This window comes from Notolepis coatsorum (assembly GCF_963971535.1).
Source record: "Notolepis coatsorum genome assembly, chromosome: 10".
Taxonomy (NCBI): Eukaryota; Metazoa; Chordata; class Actinopteri; order Aulopiformes; family Paralepididae; genus Notolepis; species Notolepis coatsorum.
The window spans coordinates 103,785,327-103,807,826 of NC_140174.1; the positions used below are offsets into that span (position 1 = coordinate 103,785,327).

Sequence of the window (22,500 nt, forward strand, 5' to 3'; positions counted from 1 at the left end):
CAACTCACGCACATGCAGTTCACACACACACACACACACACACACACACACACACACACCACACACACACACACACACACACACACCACCTTAACGCATTATTGCATTATTTCTGACCTTTAAAACAGCATTTGCTCCAGTTTTCTCAATAAGCTTGCGCTTGTGTGTGTGTGTGTGTGTGTGTGTGTGTGTGTGTGTGTGTGTGTGTGTGTGTGTGTGTGTGTGTGTGTGTGTGTGCGTGTGTGTGCGTGTGTGTGTGTGTGTGCGTGTGTGTGTGTGTGTGTGTGAGTGCGTGTGTGTGTGTGTGTGTGTGTGTGTGTGTGTGTGTGTGTGTGTGTGTGTGTGTGTGTGTGTGTGTGTGTGGTGTGTGTGTGTGTGTGTGTGTGTGTGTGTGTGTGTGTGTGTGAGTGGTGTGTGTGTGTGTGAGTGTGTGTGTGTGTGTGTGTGTGTGTGTGTGTGTGTGTGTGTGTGTGTGTGTGTGTGTGTGTGTGTGTGTGTGTGTGTGTGTGTGTGTGTGTGTGTGCCATCCAACATTGATATTGATGACTACTGAGCTTTGGAGCGACCACTACAGTATCTAAAGCCGATTACGGTTCAATTGAAACCCACCAAGGCACAGATGAGGAGGGGAAGAGGCAGCTGTAAGTGGGGCACGCCCCGGGCGAACTACGGGAGGAGGGGGCTTCACCAAATATTACTTACTTATTATTACTTATTATCAAAAAGAAAGAAAGACGTTGCTCCCTCATATAGTCCTATGGTTGCTCCTACTAGTCGAGTGGACTGCTGGCACAATGCTAAGTCAGCGTGGAATGAAATGTATTCAAATACAAATACAATGAAATGCAATGTGTGGCACGCAACTGTTGTATGGTTGCCGTCACACAAAATAATGGTAGCTAGCTATCAGAGGAGACATGTGGTCGCCTACACTCTCCCCAGACCGAAGACAGAAGGGCAGCGCAATGACTAGGAAGAGAATTGGCATAATGGGGAGAAAACGGGAGAAAGAAAATAAATAAATAGAGTAAGCTCTGCATCACTTTTCAAGCCATGGGCTCTGCATGCTATGCAGACACGACGGAGGGGTTCTACTCCCAGATACACAGGTAGCTGTTGAATAATACAAGGAGTTTATTATTGGACAAGGAACATGATGGTGGGGTTAGGTGTGTGATGTGACCTCAGGAACACTACTTGGCAGGCCAAACATTCTGATTCCGGTCTCCCTGCGGTTGTAGAAGGTCTGATTACACACAGAGAACACGGAGAATGGATCTTCTTCTCTCAGAGCATTTGATTTATTGGTACATGTGTGTTCGCTGCATGACAATGTTACAAACCAAGACTTCTTCTTCTTCTGTTGGAATATAAAGAGGATGTCACCGAATATGACCAACATGCTTCTAAAAATGTTTGCCTACCCCACCTTTAATTTGTCCCGCCGTGTGTCAAGAGAAACATACACTGCACAGTAGGCTACGTGCTGATCCTGTGGGAGATGAACCCCTATGAGTTCATCATTGTTAATGCTGTGCTCAGCCAACTGCTACACAGAATTAGCCTTCTTAGGATGCAAGGGCTGTTACACTTTATACCTGGCAATGTAGCCATTACTAGAAAGCACAGTTAACAGCACAAAGCCCTCTGAATTACTGCATCTGCAAGAGGCTGGCCTTGTGGTCTCAGCCTTCTCATCTCATCTAATGAAACATGCATCACTTGGGCTTGTTGGAACACTAAGTACTATTCGAGCACATTTCACAGTTATATAAGTTGGCTCTTGGAAAAGAGGGCTATTGTTCTCAATGGGAGGAGGCAAATCCATGACTGGAGAGCTAATCTTTTGGGGAGCAGTGGGTGTAGATAGAATCCTTCTTGTTAGAGATTACAGTGTGTGTGTGTGTGTGTGTGTGTGTGTGTGTGTGTGTGTGTGTGTGTGTGTGTGTGTGTGTGTGTGTGTGTGTGTGTGTGTGTGTGTGTGTGTGTGTGTGTGTGTGTGTGTGTGTGTGTGTGTGTGTGTGTGTGTGTGTGTGTGTGTGTGTGTGTGTGTGCTTCCAGCCAAGTAGAGCAGTCAGACAAGCCAATCATTCTGTCACAGTGAGTAGCAGGCTTTCCTCTGGTCGACCCGCTGCTCTTGATTTCTCTCTCCCTCTCTCTCTCTCTCTCTCTCTCTCTCTCTCTCTCTCTCTCTCTCTCTCTCTCTCTCTCTCTCTCACTTTCCCATCAGTCCTATCTCCCTATCATTCTGTTGGTCTCTCTCTCTCTCTTCTCTCTCTCTCTCTCTCTCTCTCTCTCTCTCTCTCTCTCTCTCTCTCTCTCTCTCTCTCTCTCTCTCTCTCTCTCTCTCTCTCTCTCTCTCTCTCTCTCTCGGGCATGCTCTCTCTCTCTCTCTTTATCTCTCTCGCGCATGCTCTCTCTCTCCAAACACACCTCTGTGGCTCACCGATAAATGAAAATCATTCACTGGTAGCGTTTACCCAGTTGAATGAGGAAAAGAAAGGCACTCATGCATCAGTCAAAATTTGTATGTGTGTAACAGGGCTGCTCTGTGTGCCCGAGGTCTGTGTGTGTGTGTGTGTGTGTGGGTGTGTCCGAGCGTGCATGCTCGTGCATGAGAGGAGTCGAGGGAGGTCTTAACTGGAGCAGACGGACGTCCCTCATCCTCTCTCTCTCTCTCTCTCTCTCTCTCTCTCTCTCTCTTCTCTCTCTCTCTCTCTCTCTCTCTCTCTCTCTCTCTCTCTCTCTCTCTCTCTCTCTCTCTCTCTCTCTCTCTCCTTGCACCTAAATCTCCATATCTCTGAAACACACATTCCAGTGCACCTTCGCTGTCCTACTTGTCCTTCCTATCTCACACCCTCACCTCAGCCCTGAGTCCCCTGTAGACACGCACACCATGCACACACACACACACCATGCACATACACACACACACCATGCACATACACACACACCATGCACACACACACACACCATGCACATACACACGCATACACACACACACGCATACACGCATACACACACACACACACACACACACACACACACACACACACACACACACACACACACACACACACACACACACACACACGCTGTGACATCCCTGTTTTTTGCCTTGATTACTGATAAGAAATATAAATCACAAAGGAGGAAGATAAAAGCGAACAGAGAACTGTGGTCAACTCATTCTGTCATTCTCTCATGTCCCCTGTGTCACATTGTCACGCCTGTCCCACAACCTCTGTGTGTGTGTCTTCACGCTCAGACTCCCTTAGGCTGTTTTTGGCCCTCGTCACTATCCATAGTCCCTGTGGTTAACCGCATATGTTTCCCGAGAGTCTAACCCGGGAGCGCTATGTTGGTAGGCGAGTGCTTAGACCGAGTGCTTAGACCTTGACACCACTGTCAAAGTCACACTTCTACGATAGCCTGCCCCAAACCAAACCATAACCTTAACCACTTTGTTGCACAGACTGCTGGATCAAGCCCAGGTTGCAGAATTTATATTTTATATTTATATGTATTTCATTCATTGGTGTGATATGGGGTTGGGTCAATGGGTCTCTCAGGCTCATTGTTCATTCAGCCTGAGAGGGAGGACCATACCAGTGTTACTACATGTCACTGTGTCCATTGTCAACGGCCAGCAGTTTACACACGCCTTGACCATTTCCCCCAAAATTGCTTTATTTTTTAGATATTGTGTTGTGTAATTCAATACACATTAAAGAATGTACCTGGAAAAAGCTAAAAGTCACTGTATCATTAAAAACCCCATTCAAGCTAAAAATCCAAGTTTGAAATGCAGAAAATGGGTCCAAGTGTAAACTTGGCTCAATCAAGCAGAACCAAAGTATAATGGAGGTCAACAATTGGCTGAACATTGCACCTCAGATGTGTGTGAAGTTGTAGGTAGAAGAAGTTGTAAGAGAAAAAATGGAAAATTTGAAAAATATAAATCATGCATTGTGTGGCTTAAAGCTGTGGTAATTATACACAAATACGAAAACTAGAACAAATTCAATAGAACATTTTCACAAACTTCCCAGTGGGAAGCTCCAACATGGGACTCGGTAGGTAGAGGTGATCTGAATGGTCTTTATTAAAGTAATACAGTATTTCCTTGGTCCCCTAATTTCGTTGAGCTGCCTGGTGTGATTATAGCAATGACACTCTCCCCAAGAGCCTTTTCAAGTGTGTTCTTGATGAAGGCATGAGTTATCTGAAATGTTGTACTATAACCCTAAAGGTAGCACGTTATAATAACACCCTGTTATAATACATTTATAAGGTATTTGTAGATAATGAACTAATCATGAACAAACCATTTATATACATTCATAAATGATTATTAAATCATTTATAACTATATTTGTATACTATTTACAGAGTATTTATAACGCATTAGTGGATAATGAACTAATCATGAACAAACCATTTATATACATTCATAAATGATTATTAAATCATTTATAACTATATTTGTATACTATTTACAGAGTATTTATAACGCATTAGTGGATAATGAACTAATCATGAACAAACCATTTATATACATTCATAAATGATTATTAAATCATTTATAACTATATTTGTATAACATTTACAGATTAGTTCTACATTATTTATAACTCATTGTCAACATTGTTTGTACTTGATTTGTTCATCATTAAATAATGTTGTTTAATGTGTAGTAACACATTTGTAGATGCTTTGAAAAATGGATATGAAAAAACGACTATAGTGTATCTCCATTTATTTTTCATGTTCAACAAATGATTTGTTAAGACATTCATAAAACATCTATAAATCATTTGCAGATGCTATCGTGGGGGCCAATCTAAAGTGAAGCATTCATCATTAACAAGTGTCTAATACAGTTAATTATTTGTTTACTTTTTCATCACATGTTACAAATGTTGTAGGCAGCTTTCGGATACACCCTTCTTTGTGACATCAAACAGTGACAGAATTAGGACTAAAGATAAATGCAATTGTATTAACATATAAAATACATGTGCATGACATATAGTGTAACATCGGGGGGCAATAAAACCCAGGAGTACCCTGGCCAGGTATTGAAGAGTATCTAGAGAGGAAGTCTCACGCGAGCGAGACTTGACGTCACGTGTGTTGCCGTCTGTTTGAATGGAAGCACAAGTTATCCGTGCTGCGTCTACTTTCGCTTTTAATAAGGTATGAGCAGGTTAAACACCTTTTTTTGTTGGTAAATCTATTCCATAATTTCCGACCTACAAACAACTCTTATATGTTGTGTAGACGTTCGTGTAGATGTGGTGGGCGCTAAAGTTACATTTGTGTGCTCAGTGTGCTCAGTGATGATGACACGACACAAATAATTATTACTCTTGTGTGTCGTCATCACATACATACTGAGCACTGAGCACACATTAGGAACAAATGTAACATTAGCGCCCACCACATCTACACGAACGTCTACACAATATATAAGAGTTGTTTGTAGGTCGGAAATGATGGAATATATTTACCAACAAAAAAAGGTGTTTAACCTGCTCATACCTTATTAAAAGCGAAAGTATAGACGCAGCACGGATAACTTGTGCTTCCATTCAAACAGACGGCAACACACGTGACGTCAATACCTGGCCAGGGTACTCCTGGGTCCTAGTGCCCCCCGATGTTACACTATATGTCATGCACATGTATTTTATATGTTAATAAAATTGCATTTATCTTTAGTCCTAATTCTGTCACTGTTTGATGTCACAAAGAAGGGTGTATCCGAAAGCTGCCTACAACATTTGTAACATGTGATGAAAAAGTAAACAAATAATTAACTGTATTAGACACTTGTTAATGATGAATGCTTCACTTTAGATTGGCCCCCACGATAGCATCTGCAAATGATCTATAAATGTTTTATGAATGTCTTAACAAATCATTTGTTGAACATGAAAAATAAATGGAGATACACTATAGTCGTTTTTTCATATCCATTTTTCAAAGCATCTACAAATGTGTTACTACACATTAAACAACATTATTTAATGATGAACAAATCAAGTACAAACAATGTTGATAATGAGTTATAAATAATGTAGAACTAATCTGTAAATGTTATACAAATATAGTTATAAATGATTTAATAATAATTTATGAATGTATATAAATGGTTTGTTCATGATTAGTTCATTATCCACTAATGCGTTATAAATACCTTGTAAATGGTATACAAATATAGTTATAAATTATTTAATAATCATTTATGAATGTATATAAATGGTTTGTTCATGATTAATTCATTATCTACAAATACCTTATAAATGTATTATAACAGGGTGTTATTATAAAGTGCTACCACCCTAAATAATAAAAGAAAAATTACCGCTGTTCCCCTTTCCTAATCTATGCACTATATTGATCAAATAGGATCTTGTGCCTTTGCATTCAAGGCCTGTGTTAAATACAGCTGCCTGTAGCTCACATTGCTCTAAGCCTGAGCTGACTACACTGTGATCTTGCTGAGTAATGTAAGTTAGTTCCCAATCCATTGTATATTTTGGTGATTGTTTGTTCTCTGAATCAATCAGGCTCTGTTCACCCTATTGGGTTTGACTTGAGCAGCCTGTGCTAATTAGTCCAATCACTCATAGTCAAGGCCTGTGTTAAATACAGCTGCCTGTAGCTCACATTGCTCTAAGCCTGAGCTGACTACACTGTGATCTTGCTGAGTAATGTAAGTTAGTTCCCAATCCATTGTATATTTTGGTGATTGTTTGTTCTCTGAATCAATCAGGCTCTGTTCACCCTATTGGGTTTGACTTGAGCAGCCTGTGGTAATTAGTCCAATCAGTCAGAGACCAGCCCCCTACAGGTGTGGGACAATATTCAATAGGGATTTAAGTGTAGTCTATCCAAGCGCCAGCAGAGCGCCGGCGACCGACTAAGACAGACAAAGACTTGGAGTTTTCCTGCTGGAGTTATCCGAGGAGGCAACCGAGTGCATATCTACTGCCCCTCACCTGCCCTCCTCTAGCAGGCCACTCTTTTGTACCTGCATTTTCTGGTCTTGCCTTGTTAGCTTGTCAACTAACTCGACCCACTGGTTTTAGCTCTTTAGCTAAACCTTCAATCGGCTTCATACACATAGCCTTTAGCAGTTGATCCATAGTACTTCGTATTTTTATTTGTTCCTGCTCTACCTGGTGTAAGCATGGCTATGTGTTCTGTCTGTCCTGTCTGTCCCTCTCTCCTAGAAAGGTTAACTCGGTTAGAGAGTCGTGTCCTTGAACTTGAGTCAGGAAAACAGTCAGCTTTAGACGTCTCGGACACTATAGGCTTTTCTAAGGAGCCTCTAGCGAGGTCTTCTTGTCTGGAGAGTCCCAGACATAGTGCTCAGGACAAGGTCTTTGCGCCCAATACGGAGCGGCAGTGTAACCGCTCGGCCTCGGCCTCAACAGCACCTGCTCTGCAACATGATTTTACACGTGTTGCGGGTTCTGGTCCCAGTACGCAGCGGCCTCCACTGCAACCCCGTCTTCCCGTCCTTGTGATTGGCGACTCCATCACCCGGCTAGGTAAGCCAGCCGAGATCAAATGTTATGGGGGAGCCAGAGCTACCGACATTGAAGCCAACCTGAGATTTCTGGCGAATAGCATAGTCAAGGCAAAAGGTAACCCACATATCACACCCACTGAAGATAAATTCGACCATATTGTTATACACGTCGGAAATAATGACTGTAGGATGAAAGTCTCTGAGGTCACAAAGATCAACATAGTTAGGCTTTCTGACCTCGCCAGAAAGATGAGTCGGCATCGAGTAATCTTCTCTGGCCCCCTGCCTGTAAACCGGCATGATGATGAGTTCATGAGTAGGACAGCTTCTCTACACCGATGGCTGGAAAAATACTGTAAAGAACAGGGCTTAGGGTTCGTGGATAACTGGTCCTCTTTCTGGGGGCGCCCTGGCTTGCTGAGAAAGGACGGCGTGCATCCTAACATGCAAGGCGCCTCTCTCTTATCTCGCAATATAGACAAGATTATAGCTTGGGGCTGACAGCCACCCCACAAGCATGCCAGGGTGCAGGCTCTTAGCGAGCCTGCTAGTCATGCTAAACCGATGGAGCCTGCCAATCCTTATACCTTTCTTGCTCGGTCCCTCCTCCACCAGGCTCCCCACTCCTCTCTTTCTATCTCTACCCTTAAACATGTATACCCAATCAAAACTAGAATATCCCGTTACGCTCCGCTTTACCCAGCTCGTCCTTGTGCGATAAACCATGCCAACTTAATTGCGATTAAACCTACCCGCATGGCTGAAAACCGCGCTGCTAAGTATACAGAGTGTGTGAAGGTTGGCCTTATCAACATCCGCTCTCTGCCAACCAAAGCTCTTTTGGTAAATGAACTGATAACAGACCATAGTCTCGACCTATTGGGCCTCACTGAGACATGGCTTAAACCTAATGACTTTCTGCCCTTAAACAAGGCCTCACCCCCTAATTTTAGTAGCTCCCACATCGCACGCACCTCCAAGAAAGGAGGCGGAGTTGCTCTAATTTATGACTGTAAGCACAACTTTACATCCGACGCAAACTGTACGTTTTCCTCGTTTGAGGTGCTCCTGTTGCATCCCTCTCCACCCAACAGAAAGTGTGGCGGTCTGATTCCTACCTCCACTGCATCCTTTGTAATGGCTGTCCTATACCGCCCCCCAGGCCCTTACACCCTCTTCCTAGATGAATTTTCAACTTTCATCTCTGAGCTTGTTATGCGCTCAGATAACATTTTAATTGTTGGTGATTTTAACATTCATTACAACAAAACTCTAGATCCCCTAAATAAGGCTTTTACCGACATCATTGACTCTGTCGGTCTCATTCAAATTGTTGACCAACCCACTCACAGTGGTGGGAACACCCTTGACTTAGTCCTAGCCCGCGGTCTCACTGTGTCAAATTTGACCGTCTCCCCCTATGTTCCTGCTCTCTCAGACCACTACCTCATCAAATTTCAAATTTATCTGACGGTTTCTCGCCCAGACAGTGTAGAATCCTACATGAGCCGTCGTATTTGCCGAACGTCAGCAAAACAAAGGAGATGATTGTGGACTTCAGGAGGTCGGGGGTCAAGGACTACAGCCCCCTCAGCATCGACGGGGCACCGGTTGAGAGAGTCAACAGCTTTAAGTACCTCGGAGCCTACATATCCGAGGATTTGACATGGACCACACACATTGACAGTGTTGTGAAGAAGGCACGACAACGCCTCTACTTCCTCAGGCGCCTAAGGAAGTTCCAAGTCAGTCAGAAGATCCTTAAGAACTTCTACTCATGTACAATAGAGAGCATCTTGACCGGCAACATCACCTCCTGGTTTGGGAATAGCACTGCACAAGACCGAAGCAGACTACAAAGAGTGACACGTTCAGCCGAACGCACAATTGGAGGGGGGCTCCCCACCCTCCAGAACATTTACAACAAGCGTTGCAAGGGCAAGGCGAAGAGAATCATTAAAGACTCCAGTCACCCGAACAACTGCCTCTTTGAACTGCTGCGGTCAGGCAAGCGATACCGGAGTCTCAGGGCGAGCACAGAAAGACTCAGAAGAAGCTTCTATCCCCAGGCCATCAGGCTGCTAAACGAACAATGAATGAACACTACACAACAACAACCACCAAACGCACATAGCACACACATCCACACGCACACACTCACTTTAAACAAACACACTGTAGCACCCACTCCACACACTTTATAGCACACACCCACTTTAAACAAACACACTGTAGCACCCACTCCCCACACTTTATATTTATTGATGAAGGATTGCACTACAACTCGTACACCTTACTGTAAATTGTACCTAAATTGTACCTCATCCCATTTCTGATTTGCACTATATAGTACTGTACATTAGTACACTGCATAGTATTGTATATTATATGGTAACTCAGAACATTGTACATATGTCTATACCGAACACTGTGACCTCATTTTCTTCTTCTAAAATTACATGCTATACTATGTTATTTGATACTATCTTGTCTAGCACAGTCTCTGGAGCGTAACAGTAAGAAGCATTTTGTATGAAAGTATTCTGTACTTCTGTATGACAACTATTAAAGAAACTAAAGAAACTTGAAAACTTGTATTAACGCCTCAACTGTCCCAACTCTAGTTAACTGCCTACCAGACACCCTCTCTCCCTTCCTCTCTTACTCTGGCCCCCTTGATCTCTTTACAGACAAATGTAATGCCGCCCTTCGTAGCACGCTCGACATTGTCGCTCCCCTTAAACCTAAAATTAAACGTGCTCCGCAAAAACTAACTCCCTGGTTTACGGAGGAAACGCGTTCCTTTAAAAAGGCTTGTCGCAAACTTGAACAGAAATGGCGTTCGACCAAACTCGAAGTATCCCGCCTCGCCTGGAATGATAGTTTACGTAACTACAAAAATGCACTCTCACTTGCCAAAACCTCATATTTTTCCAGGCTCATAAATGAAAACAAAAACAACTCAAAGTTTCTGTTTGACACAGTTGCAAAACTTACGCAGAAACAACCAAGTGCCCTAAACCATGCGTTCTCGGCTAACGAATTCATGAAATTTTTTACCAAGAAAATTAACCTCATTAGAGATGAAATTGTTGCTTTACTCAACAATCAGAGTCCCTCCCAACCTCTGACGAGCATTCCCCCTGACTTTGATTCCAGCCATACGCTATGCTGCCTTGAAAACGTCTCACTTAGTGCCCTCTCTAAACTGGTTGGCGCGGCTAAACCCTCAACCTGTCTGTTTGACCCTCTTCCAGCAACTCTCATCAAAATACTCTTCCCAACTCTAGGCCCTGCCCTACTCAATATCTTCAACACCTCCTTGTCTACTGGCGTGGTGCCCCTGGCCTTTAAATCAGCCGTCATTAAACCACTACTTAAAAAACCGAACCTCAACCCTCTAATCTTGAAAAATGACAGACCTATCTCCAATCTTCCATTCCTATCCAAAGTGTTAGAACGGATCGTCGCAACGCAACTTACTGACCATTTATCAAACAATAATCTTAATGAATCATTTCAATCTGGCTTTAGAGCCTTACACTCCACCAAAACGGCACTTACCAAAGTCACAAATGACTTACTGCTCTCTCTTGACTCAAACCTCACTTCTGTGCTCTTACTGCTTGATCTCAGTGCAGCCTTTGACACTATCGATCACTCGATTCTTCTAGGTCGGCTTGAGAATCATGTTGGCATTCGGGGTCTCGCACTAGCTTGGTTTAAATCCTATTTAACTGATAGAACACACTGCGTGGTCTATAATGATTTAACATCTGAGACCCTCCCAGTGCAATGTGGTGTCCCACAAGGCTCTGTCCTGGGCCCTTTGCTATTTTCGATTTACATGCTACCCCTCGGCGATATCATACGCAAATTTGGCATAAACTTTCATTTTTACGCTGATGACACCCAATTATATATACCTATTAAGCCAAATGATTCCTCCCAACTACAAAACCTTGAGGCCTGCTTGCTTGCCGTCAAAAAATGGATGTCGCAAAACTTTCTACTCCTTAATGCAGATAAAACTGAGTTGTTAATTGTTGACCCCCCAAACCACAGAGGCCTGTTTCAGGACATCTCCCTCAACTTTGATACCTGTCATGTATCCCAGAGCTCCACCATAAAAAACCTCAGAGTCATTTTTGATTCCTCCCTCTCATTTAATGCACATATAAAAAATGTCACCAAAATTGCATTCTTCCATCTTCGTAATATCGCAAAAATTTGCCCCATTTTAACTCTGGCTGATGCTGAAACCCTGATTCATGCTTTTGTCTCATCACGTCTGGACTACTGTAATGCACTTTTTTCAGGCCTACCTAATTCAAGCATCAAAAATCTTCAACTCGTGCAAAATGCGGCTGCACGGATACTAACTAGAACTAGAAAATTTGATCACATCACACCAGTTTTGTCCGCCCTACACTGGTTTCCTATCCAAGCCCGATCTGACTTTAATGTGCTACTCCTCACCTACAAAATTTTAAATGGGCTTGCACCGCTCTATCTATCCGATCTCATCTCCCGATACTCGCCCGCTCGTGCTCTGCGCTCACAAAATGCGGGGCTTCTATCGATCCCTAGGGTTAATAAGAAATCCGCCGGCCACAGAGCCTTTGTCTACCGCGCTCCCTACCTGTGGAACAAATGACCTGCCGTCATCAGGGGCGCCTGCTCTGTCGAAGCTTTTAAATCCCTGCTTAAGACTCATCTTTTCTCTCTCTCCTTCAACCTACCCTGATCTCACCTGGTCGGGGACTGACCTTTAGATTAATCTGTCTAGTTTAGTTAGGGTACAGGGTACTACATGGTACTACAGGGTACTACATGGTACTACATGGCACTACAGGGTACTACATGGTACTACATGGCTCTACACATGGTACTACATGGCACTACATGGCACTACAGGGTACTACATGGTACTACATGGTACTACAGGGCACTACAGGGTACTACATGGCACTACAGGGTACTACAGGGTACTACAGGGTACTACATGGCACTACAGGGTACTACAGGGTACTACATGGCACTACAGGGTACTACATGGTACTACATGGCACTACAGGGTACTACATGTCTGCTCTTTTGCAGCACCACAAACTTGGGAACTCTCTAACTCTCCCCCCCCTTCCCCCCCTCCCTCCCCCCCCCCTCCCCTCCCCCATCTCTCTGAGTGCCCGTCTCCTGGCGCTGACTAAGGTGATGGATGCCTCTGGGTCTTAGCCAAGATTGTAGTGACAGCTCTACATGCACCTCCGAGGCCTTGGATCAGTTATTTACTGTCGTCTGTCTGTGGTCCTGTCAACTGATTAACAGTATTAACAGACTGTTAACAGATTAACAGTCAACGCGGTTTCATTGCTGGGTTAAGTACTTCTATTCTATTCACATGATATGCTTACTTCATATATCTACTCCATTCACATAATGCTTACCACTTGTATCTATTGCTATGTCCGCCCACTACAATCACATGAGCTGTCTAACGCCTGTCCCGTCTCCCTGTCCCCCTATGACTTGCTGTCCTGGAATGCTGACCGGAGTGTCGGACGTCCCGCTTTTTATATTTCCGTCCTTTTGGGAGCCCTTCTCTCTCTGTTTACAAGTGGCTTTTTGTTTTTGGGAGCCCTTCTCTCTACGTTTACTAGTGGCTCTTTGTTTTTGGGAGCCCTTCTTTCTCTGGTTGCTAGTGGCTCTTTATTTTTGGGAGCCCTTCTCTCTCTGGTTGCTAGTGGCTCTTTGTTCGATGACATCTTCGAATGTGGATTTATTTGCATGTGTAAGTGTCAGTGATGCCGGTAACGCGTTACTAAGTAACGCGTTATTGTAATCTGATTACTTTTCCCCGAAAATAGTAATCTAACGCGTTAATCTTTAAAAGCCAGTAATCTGATTGCAGTTACTTGTCCAAGTGGCTGTGCGTTACTATTTCGTTACTATCTCATCATAAATTCATAATGCAGGCGGAATGCAGTATTTTATTTCGTTTTCGACAGTCAAAAATACATTTTGAGCTGTTTTTCATTTTGGGAGTGACGTGGTGTGGCAGTGAAAGGGTTACACAAGAATGTGTCCCGCGGCGTGACTGGACTCTCTGTCTGTGAGTGACTCTGCTTTGGCCCAATCACATTCCCCATCCACAGTCTGCGAATCAGAGGCAGAGTAGGGCGGGTCTTCACAGCACGTCATGTGACATATGCGCCAATCGTGTGACAGCAGGGTTCCGTTGTTACAGCCTCGTCTGCATTCGTCTGAGAATTCCACCCCAAAACGCTTGTCTAAACGAAGTGAAACCGCAAGAAGACTTTTGCGGTTTCTGTTCAGACTTCCACCCCAAAACGCTCGTCTAAACGTAGCCTCAGTCAAAATACTGTCTACCGCTAAAAACAGCACATCCAATTGCATTGAAAGCATCTGGAATCACAACACTAGCCGACGCTTCGACTAGGTACAGGAGGACTCGGAGGCCAGCCAAACAGCAAAAGAGAGAGATTGTTTCTTTCCCTATTGATTAATGTATATTTGATGGTGGCAGAGCAAAAGCTCTTATTTGCCAGATTTACAGTTAATTTACATGTTAAAGAGAGACTGATTGTATGTTTATAGAGAGACATTTATAAAAACAATTTAATAGTTACAGTTGATATAATTGAATAGTTCAGCCTGCATTTGTTAGATGTGAATGGATACACTGGTTTTGTAAAACCACTGGCTGGTTGCTCTAATGCTGTGAGCATCATAGACTGTTGCTTTACCATACTTGATGGTACAGAAGCTGAAGCACTAGTTTAACAATTTACGTTATGTGCAGAGAAACAAGTTAAAAACAATTTATGCACTTTCAATAAAGCGTTTAAAAAAACTGTTGGGGGAACGACGACGACTTCGTAACCTAGTTACTTTCAAAGTAACTAAGTTACTCTGATAATCAAGTAATCAGTAAAGTAACTTGGATTACTTTTTAAAGGAGTAATCAGTAATCAGTAATCGGATTACTTTTACAAGTAATCTGTGGCATCACTGGTAAGTGTACATCATGAATATATATGCCGTGTAAGGACACCCCCGCCCACAGGGTGCCAGACTCAAGTTAGCTGAATGGATCATTCACAGAGGACGTCCTATATGTTCACCAGAGAGGGAGGCCGAAAAATATCTACCCTTGGGCGAAGGACAACGCATCACGTGTGGGAAGTAAGGATGGGTGGAGGGGATTAGGGAGGGAATGAGTGTGAGGAGGACACATGTTACATGTTTAAATGGTCCTCATTATGGATCCAGCGATGACTCACTCTGACTCACCCTCGCGATTGTGTGTGTGTGTGTGTGTGTGTGTGTGTGTGTGTGTGTGTGTGTGTGTGTGTGTGTGTGTGTGTGTGTGTGTGTGTGTGTGTGTGTGTGTGTGGTGTGTGTGTGTGTGTGTGTGTGTGTGGTGTGGTAGGGCGGGCCATACTTTTTTTTTTTTGGAAAATCAATCGAGTGGGGTGTCTAAAATACGTGTTTTTTTGTGGGGAATTCAAATATGGGATTATTTTTCTAATCGGATAACTCCTACCTACATTGTTTTGGATTTCAAAATGGCCGATTTGACAATTTTTCACCCCTTGGCCATACATGGATGCCAACATGAATTTGAAGGAAATCATAACATGCAAGGTGTCTAAATGATGTGTTTCTTAATGGGGAATTCAAATATGAGTTCATTTTTGGGATAGAATAACTCTAACCTACATAATTTTGGATTTCAAAATGGCCGATTTTACCATTTTTCACCCCTTGGCCATACATGGATGCCAACATGAATCTGAAGGAAATCCTAACATGCAAGGTGTCTAAATGATGTGTTTCTTAATGGGGAATTCAAATATGAGGTCATTTTTGGGATAGGATAACTCTAACCTGCATAATTTTTTATTTCAAAATGGCCGATTTTACCATTTTTCACCCCTTGGCCATACATGGATGCCAACATGAATCTGAACATTAACTGTTGCTGCAGCAAAGACAAAAAGATTCCTGTGAAAGATATTGCCTACATCAAGGGACAGAGGGAAAAGGTTGGAAGTAAAGGACCACACCAAATGGCTGGAGCTGATCTGCCTGAGCACAAGAGACAGGTGAAAACATTGGAAAGGCAGGGGATGGAAAAGAAGGCAGAGAAAAGGAGAAGGGGCAAAGAAGAAAGCTTTGCAGCAGCAGACAAGGTTGCCAGGAAGGATTTTGAGAGCTTCCTTACAGTCCCTGAAGTTGAGCTCATTCCTGAAACTGACCCTGCAGCTTCAGCAAAGCTACGGAAAAATTATGATGAGATTCCAAACATCGCCCTTGCTAGTGTAAGGTATGGCATAGGTCTAAGGCCAACTGCAGCTATAGCAACTGCAGCTCTGATTGATGCAGAACTCATCTTAGAAGATGACACAAGTAAAGTGATTGATAAGAACAAGGTTAAGAGAGCACAAGAAAAGTTGATGCAAGAGCTGGGGGAAGAGTTTGAGGAGAAGTGCAGGGAGGAGGGGGGGATCTCCTGTATCCTCTTTGATGGGCGGATTGACATGACCAATGTGATGATGGAAGCTGAGGGCAGTGACCAATCTTTTCCTGCAAAGATCAAGGAAGAACACTATAGTGTTGCTAGTGAGCCTGGCAGCAACTATCTGTTCCACTTTACACCAGAGAAAGCAACTAAAGAGGAGTCCCATGCAGAGAAGATTGCTAAGGTCCTGTTTGCCTGGCTGAAAGAGAGAGGTTCTGATAAGACCTTGTGGGCCATTGGAGGAGACTCGACCAATGTCAACACTGGAGTGAAGGCAGGTGTAATGCGGAAGCTGGAGCTGCACCTGGGGAGAAAGCTGGTCTGGTTGTTGTGCAACCTGCACACTGGTGAACTTCCACTGCGCCGTCTCATTGTTGAAGTTGATGGGGCTACTCTGTCAGACAACAAATTGTCTGGGCCAATAGGACAGCTCCTTGATTCTGTTACAGACTTGGAGATCAATCCTAACTTCACCAGGATCTTTCTTGGCCCTCCGCTGATCAAGCTGCCTGAGAAGATCATTCAAGATCTCTCAACTGATCAACACTATGGCTATAAGCTGGTCTGTGCAATCAGGGATGGAGTGCTTTCTGCAAGGCTGGCTCTGCTGGAGATTGGACCGGTAAACCACAGCCGCTGGCTCACCACAGCAAACAGACTCCTCAGGCTCTGGGTGTCGAAGCATCAACTTAAAAGAAAGAACCTGAATAATCTACAATGCATTGTGGAATTCATCATTGGAGTGTATTATCCATGTTGGTTCAACATGAAGGTCAAGCACTCCTGGATCGAAGGGCCTAGGCACATCCTGTTTCAGCTGGACTGCCTCAAGTCTCAGAGGAAGGAGGTGCTGGATGTTGTGATGCCAACTGTGAGAAGATCTGCTTGGTATGCCCACAGTGAAGCCATCCTCCAAACACTGCTGTGCTCTGAGGATCAAAAAGAGAGAATTGAGGGGGTGGAGAGAATCCTGGCCATCAGGGGAGAGGGGGATCCAGACACTCAGCTGGGAGACTCCTGTGTCAGGATCAGAAGAACACCTCACATCAATAGTGACGCTTCCAGCATTGGTGGCTTAATCAGCTGGTCAGAAGATGTGTCAGAGCCACCTCTCACCTGCTCCCTAAGCACCTCCGAGGTGAAGAACTTCATCAACACCCCCATGGAGGTTCTCGACTGGCCTTGCCACACACAAAGCATCGAGAGGGTTGTTAAAATGGTGACTGAGGCCTCTGCTAAGTACTTTTCATAAGAAAAAAGGGATGGAGGGATCAGGGCTCAGGAGACCAGCAGGAGGCTGATGTCCAAGAATGAATCCAAGCAGGACTTGTGCAACCTGATCAAATTTAAGAAGATAGATGATTGATGGAGCCCCATGGATTTTCTCAATAGGCTACATTGAGACGTTTGTTAAAATGGTTACAGAGGTTTCTGCTGAGTAGTTCTGGAAAGAGCTCACCTATTTATGGCTGACGTTGACTTTAAGTTTGTGTTTGTAGGTTGGTGGCTAAAGCAGTACAGTAGGAGATCTTGCCATCCAAGAATGAGTCCAATCAAGATATTGGAACCTGGCAAAGTTCAAGAAGTCAGGAAATCGAGATTTAGCACTTAGGTGTTTGTGTGCATTACAAATACAATTTATTATTGTTAGTATTATTATTATTGATCTTTGGAGTTGTATCCAGTTATATACAGTTCACTTGTTAATAAATTTGATGGCTTTGTCATTATAAATGATTTCCCATATATTTTTTATCTTTGCAATTTTGTAATACAATACCAATGGGTTCAAATGGTAAAATCAGCCATTTTGAAATCCAAGATTATGCAGGTTATATTTATCCTATCCCAAAAATATCCTCATATTTGAATTCCCCATTAAGAAACACATCATTTAGACATATTGCATGTTAGGAATTCCTTCAGATTCATGTTATCATCCATGTATGGCCAAGGGGTGAAAAATGGTAAAATCGGCCATTTTGAAATCCAAAATGATGTAGGTTAGAGTTATCCTATCCCAAAAATGAACTCATATTTGAATTCCCCATTAAGAAACACATCATTTAGACACCTTGCATGTTAGGATTTCCTTAAGATTCATGTTGGCATCCATGTATGGCCAAGGGGTGAAAAATGGTCAAATCGGCCATTTTGAAATCCAAAACAATGTAGGTAGGAGTTATCCAATTGTAAAAATAATCCCATATTTGAATTCCCCACAAAAAAACACGTATTTTAGACACCCCACTCGATTGATTTTCCAAAAAAAAAAAAGTATGGCCCGCCCTAGTGGTGTGGTGTGTGTGTGTGTGTGTGTGTGTGTGTGTGTGTGTGTGTGTGTGTGTGTGTGTGTGTGTGTGTGTGTGTGTGTGTGTGTGTGTGTGTGTGTGTGTGTATGTGTAGAGGGAGCATGTGTCTGCAGATGAGTGTGTGTGTGTGTGTGTGTGTGTGTAGAGGGAGCATGTGTCTGCACATTTGTCCTTGTGTATCTCACATTAGCATCTTCATGACTGGAGGTGGTTTGCTATGTGGGTCGTCTTCCCAGCCAACCACACACCCCCAGCCTCCAACACCGTTCCACATATTACTGGGCTGGTCATCAGAATCAAACCTGTGAACATGCCATGACATGACAGGTGCAGTACAGAAGGTCAGGGGTGGTGAAAGGTGTGTTGTCAAAGCTATTCTCAAACATTCTTTTTTTCTTTTTCTTTCTCTCAGTCATGTTTTTTTTTTTTACCAAGGTCACAGGTGGGTCACAGTGAATCAGTCATTAGCGCTCACTACTAGTGCAGTGCGCGTCTGGAGGAGCGCGTGCCTGTTCGAGACGGGCCAATTACTAGGCTCCCGGTATCGCTGCATGCAGCATTGTCACGTTGGGCGGGTGGGGGCGGGCGAGGGGGGCCTGTTCGGAGTGTGCGGCCGTTTGGAACGTGTGCCTGCTTTGAGCAGGCCGATCGCTTGGCCCCTGGAAGTGCTGTGGAGACCCGCGGCATGGCTGTTCTCTCTGTTACAGAGTTACCGTCTGGCAGGGGATACCGGAGCAGGGCGGCACGTGCCACCAGACTGTTCTCTCTGTTACAGTGTTACCGTCTGGCAGGGGATACAGGAGCAGGGCGGCACGTGCCACCAGACTGTTCTCTCTGTTACAGAGTTACCGTCTGGCAGGGGATACAGGAGCAGGGCGGCACGTGGCACCAGACTGTTCTCTCTGTTTCAAGTTCAAGTTTCAAGTTTCTTTAATAGTTGTCATACAGAAGTACAGAATACTTTTGTACAAAATGCTTCTTACTGTTGCGCTCCAGAGACTGTGCATGACAAGATAAGTATGAAATAAAAACATAGTAAAAATTAGAAGTAAAAAAAGAGGTCACAGTGTTCAGTTTTGACATATGTACAATGTTCGTAGACGTAGTTACCATACAATATACAATACTGTGCAGTGTACTAATATACAATACAATATAGTGCAAGGCATAAATGGACGAGGTGCAGTTTAGGTACAATTCACAGTAGGTGTACGAGTTGTAGTGCAAATCCTTTATCAATAAATATAAAGTGTAAGTGTGTTTGTGTGATCTAAAGTGTGGAGAGTGGGTGCTGCAGTGTGTTGTTTGTTTGAGTGAGTGTGTGCGTGTGGGTGTGTGTGCTGTGTGCATTTGATGGTTGTTGCATAGTGATTATTGTTCGTTTAGCGATTATTTTCGTTTAGCAGCCTGATGGCCTGGGGATAGAAGCTCCTTCTGAGTCTTTCTGTGCTCGCCATAAGACTCCGGTATCGCTTGCCTGACGGCAGCAGTTCAGAGCTATCGTCTGGCAGGGGATACAGGAGCAGGGCGGCACGTGGCACCAGACTGTTCTCTCTGTTACAGAGTTACCATCTGGCAGGGGATACCGGAGCAGGGCGGCACGTGGCACCAGACTGTTCTCTCTGTTACAGAGTTACCGTCTGGCAGGGGATACAGGAGCAGGGCGGCACGTGGCACCAGACTGTTCTCTCTGTTACAGAGTTACCGTCTGGCAGGGGATACAGGAGCAGGGCGGCACGTGGCACCAGACTGTTCTCTCTGTTACAGAGTTACCGTCTGGCAGGGGATACCGGAGCAGGGCGGCACGTGCCACCAGACTGTTCTCTCTGTTACAGAGCTACCGTCTGGCAGGGGATACCGGAGCAGGGCGGCACGTGCCACCAGACTCAAGGACAGTTTTTACCACCAGGCCACCGGGCGTCTCGACGTCTCGTAAACGTAAATATTTGACATCTGCTTGTAAAAATGCGACCGCTTGTAAATCAACTATGGCTGCTGCTATTGAACCTGGACCGCCACGTATACCCGATGTGCAATACTGTTGTATACACCGTCGACTTTTACACACAAATCCTCATTATGGATTACATCCTATAATGTATATAGTTTTGATTATCTCATTCCAGTCTCTCATAGTGTTACCTTTTTTATTATAATTTTCTTTACTCATGTTACTCCATGGTTATTATCTTACGTTGCTTTCTCTTTATATGACTAGTGCTCTAATCCCTCTGGTGCTCTTACTGCCGAGCTGACCTTGTGTTACAGGGGTCCCCAGGGCTGACCTTGTGTTACAGGGGTCCCCAGGGCTGACCTTGTGTTACAGGGGTCCCCAGGGCTGACCTTGTGTTACAGGGGTCCCCAGGGCTGACCTTGTGTTACAGGGCTCCCCAGAGCTGACCTTGTGTTACAGGGGTCCCCAGGGCTGACCTTGTGTTACAGGGGTCCCCAGGGCTGACCTTGTGTTACAGGGGTCCCCATGACCTTGTGTTACAGGGGTCCCCCATGACCTTGTGTTACAGAGGTCCCCAGGGCTGACCTTGTGTTACAGGGGTCCCCAGGGCTGACCTTGTGTTACAGGGGTCCCCAGGGCTGACCTTGTGTTACAGGGGTCCCCAGGGCTGACCTTGTGTTACAGGGGTCCCCAGGGCTGACCTTGTGATACAGGGGTCCCCAGGGCTGACCTTGTGATACAGGGGTCCCCAGGGCTGACCTTGTGATACAGGGGTCCCCAGGGCTGACCTTGTGTTACAGGGGTCCCCAGGGCTGACCTTGTGTTACAGGGGGCCCCAGAGCCCTCATCAAAATTGTCTGTGATAAACAATCTCAGTCTGGAGGGCGGCTAGGTGGTGTAGTGGGCAAGGCACTCGCCACCAGTGTGGAGACGCTAGGATTCGCGTGTTCGAATCCAGCTCTCCACATTGTTTTCAGTTTAGCTGGTCGTCCGCAGTAATACACATTGGCCGTATTACGGGGAGGGAAAACTGAAGGGTGGGGATCGAACGTTGTGGACAAGCGACTCCTACAAGTCGGTTGGTGCGCCTGCGCAGTGGAATCAGGAAGTGTCGGGGGCAGCGTGAGCCTCCCACGCGTTACTCCTCGCCTGAGCCACTGTCTCCCCCAATTTGTCTGTCTGTCTGTCTGTCTGTCTGTCTGTCTGTCTGTCTGTCTGTCTGTCTGTCTGTCTGTCTGTCTGTCTGTCTGTCTGTCTGTCTGTCTGTCTGTCTGAAGGCCTGTCACCTGCTTGCCTGAGTCACATTTTTGCAGACTCAACTCAACGGGCTGACACAGAACAAGCACTCCAGGACATTAGTGCAATCTACATATGACATCATGTCTGTGCCATTTCCTTGATGTTCGGATGGGTGGGTGGGTAGGGGGAGGAAGGGAGGGGAGGGGTCATCTCGACCTGGTTCACTGGTTGTACAGGCAGCGTGTGTCAGACGTGTATTACATGTATGAGTGTTACTGAAGGACTTCTCCGACCCACTTATCGTCCTCTTCCTACCACTCCTGATTTCCCCAGAGACAGAGCTTCATGGTTTCTGACAGGCAGCTCAGTGTCTGTCTCTCTCTCTCTCTCTCTCTCTCTCTCTCTCTCTCTCTCTCTCTCTCTCTCTCTCTCTCTCTCTCTCTCTCTCTCTCTCTCTCTCTCTCTCTCTCTCTCTCTCTCTCTCTCTCTCTCTCTCTCTCTCTCTCTCTCTCCCCACTCTCTCCACACCATGTCACATTCTGCTCACCCGAGCACAACAACCACCAGGCACGGAAGAACCATACTATAATGGTATCCCCATTCCTCTTGCTAACATAGTACAGCTAGGTACTGTATACAGTAACTCTTTACTTATTCATCCCCTGCACGTGTGTGTGTGTGTGTATATATATATATTATATATATGTCATCTGTCTTCCCTAAATATCTATGTATGAATATATATATATACGTCCGTCAGCGACCGTTCCATCACCTCCACAGTATTTTGTCTTTTCTCCCACACACATCTACCGTCTACTCGTCTTCTCAGAATACTCTTCAGCTCCACTGATCTAGCGCTTCACCAGGAATCAATCGTTGCAGGATCTCAGTGGACCACGGATGA

The 22,500-nt window shown here is 44.7% G+C and overlaps 1 protein-coding gene across 1 annotated transcript in view; it reads right to left on the reverse strand.

Moving 5' to 3' along the window:
* The window catches only part of trpm3 (transient receptor potential cation channel, subfamily M, member 3), a gene marked incomplete at both ends in the record, with an annotated part of 443,339 nt that overhangs the window by 106,722 nt on the left and 314,117 nt on the right, over window positions 1–22,500 (reverse strand). The window contains 1 exon segment of the mRNA XM_084323130.1: window positions 20,038–20,108. Coding sequence (XP_084179256.1) covers window positions 20,038–20,108 — 71 coding nt within the window.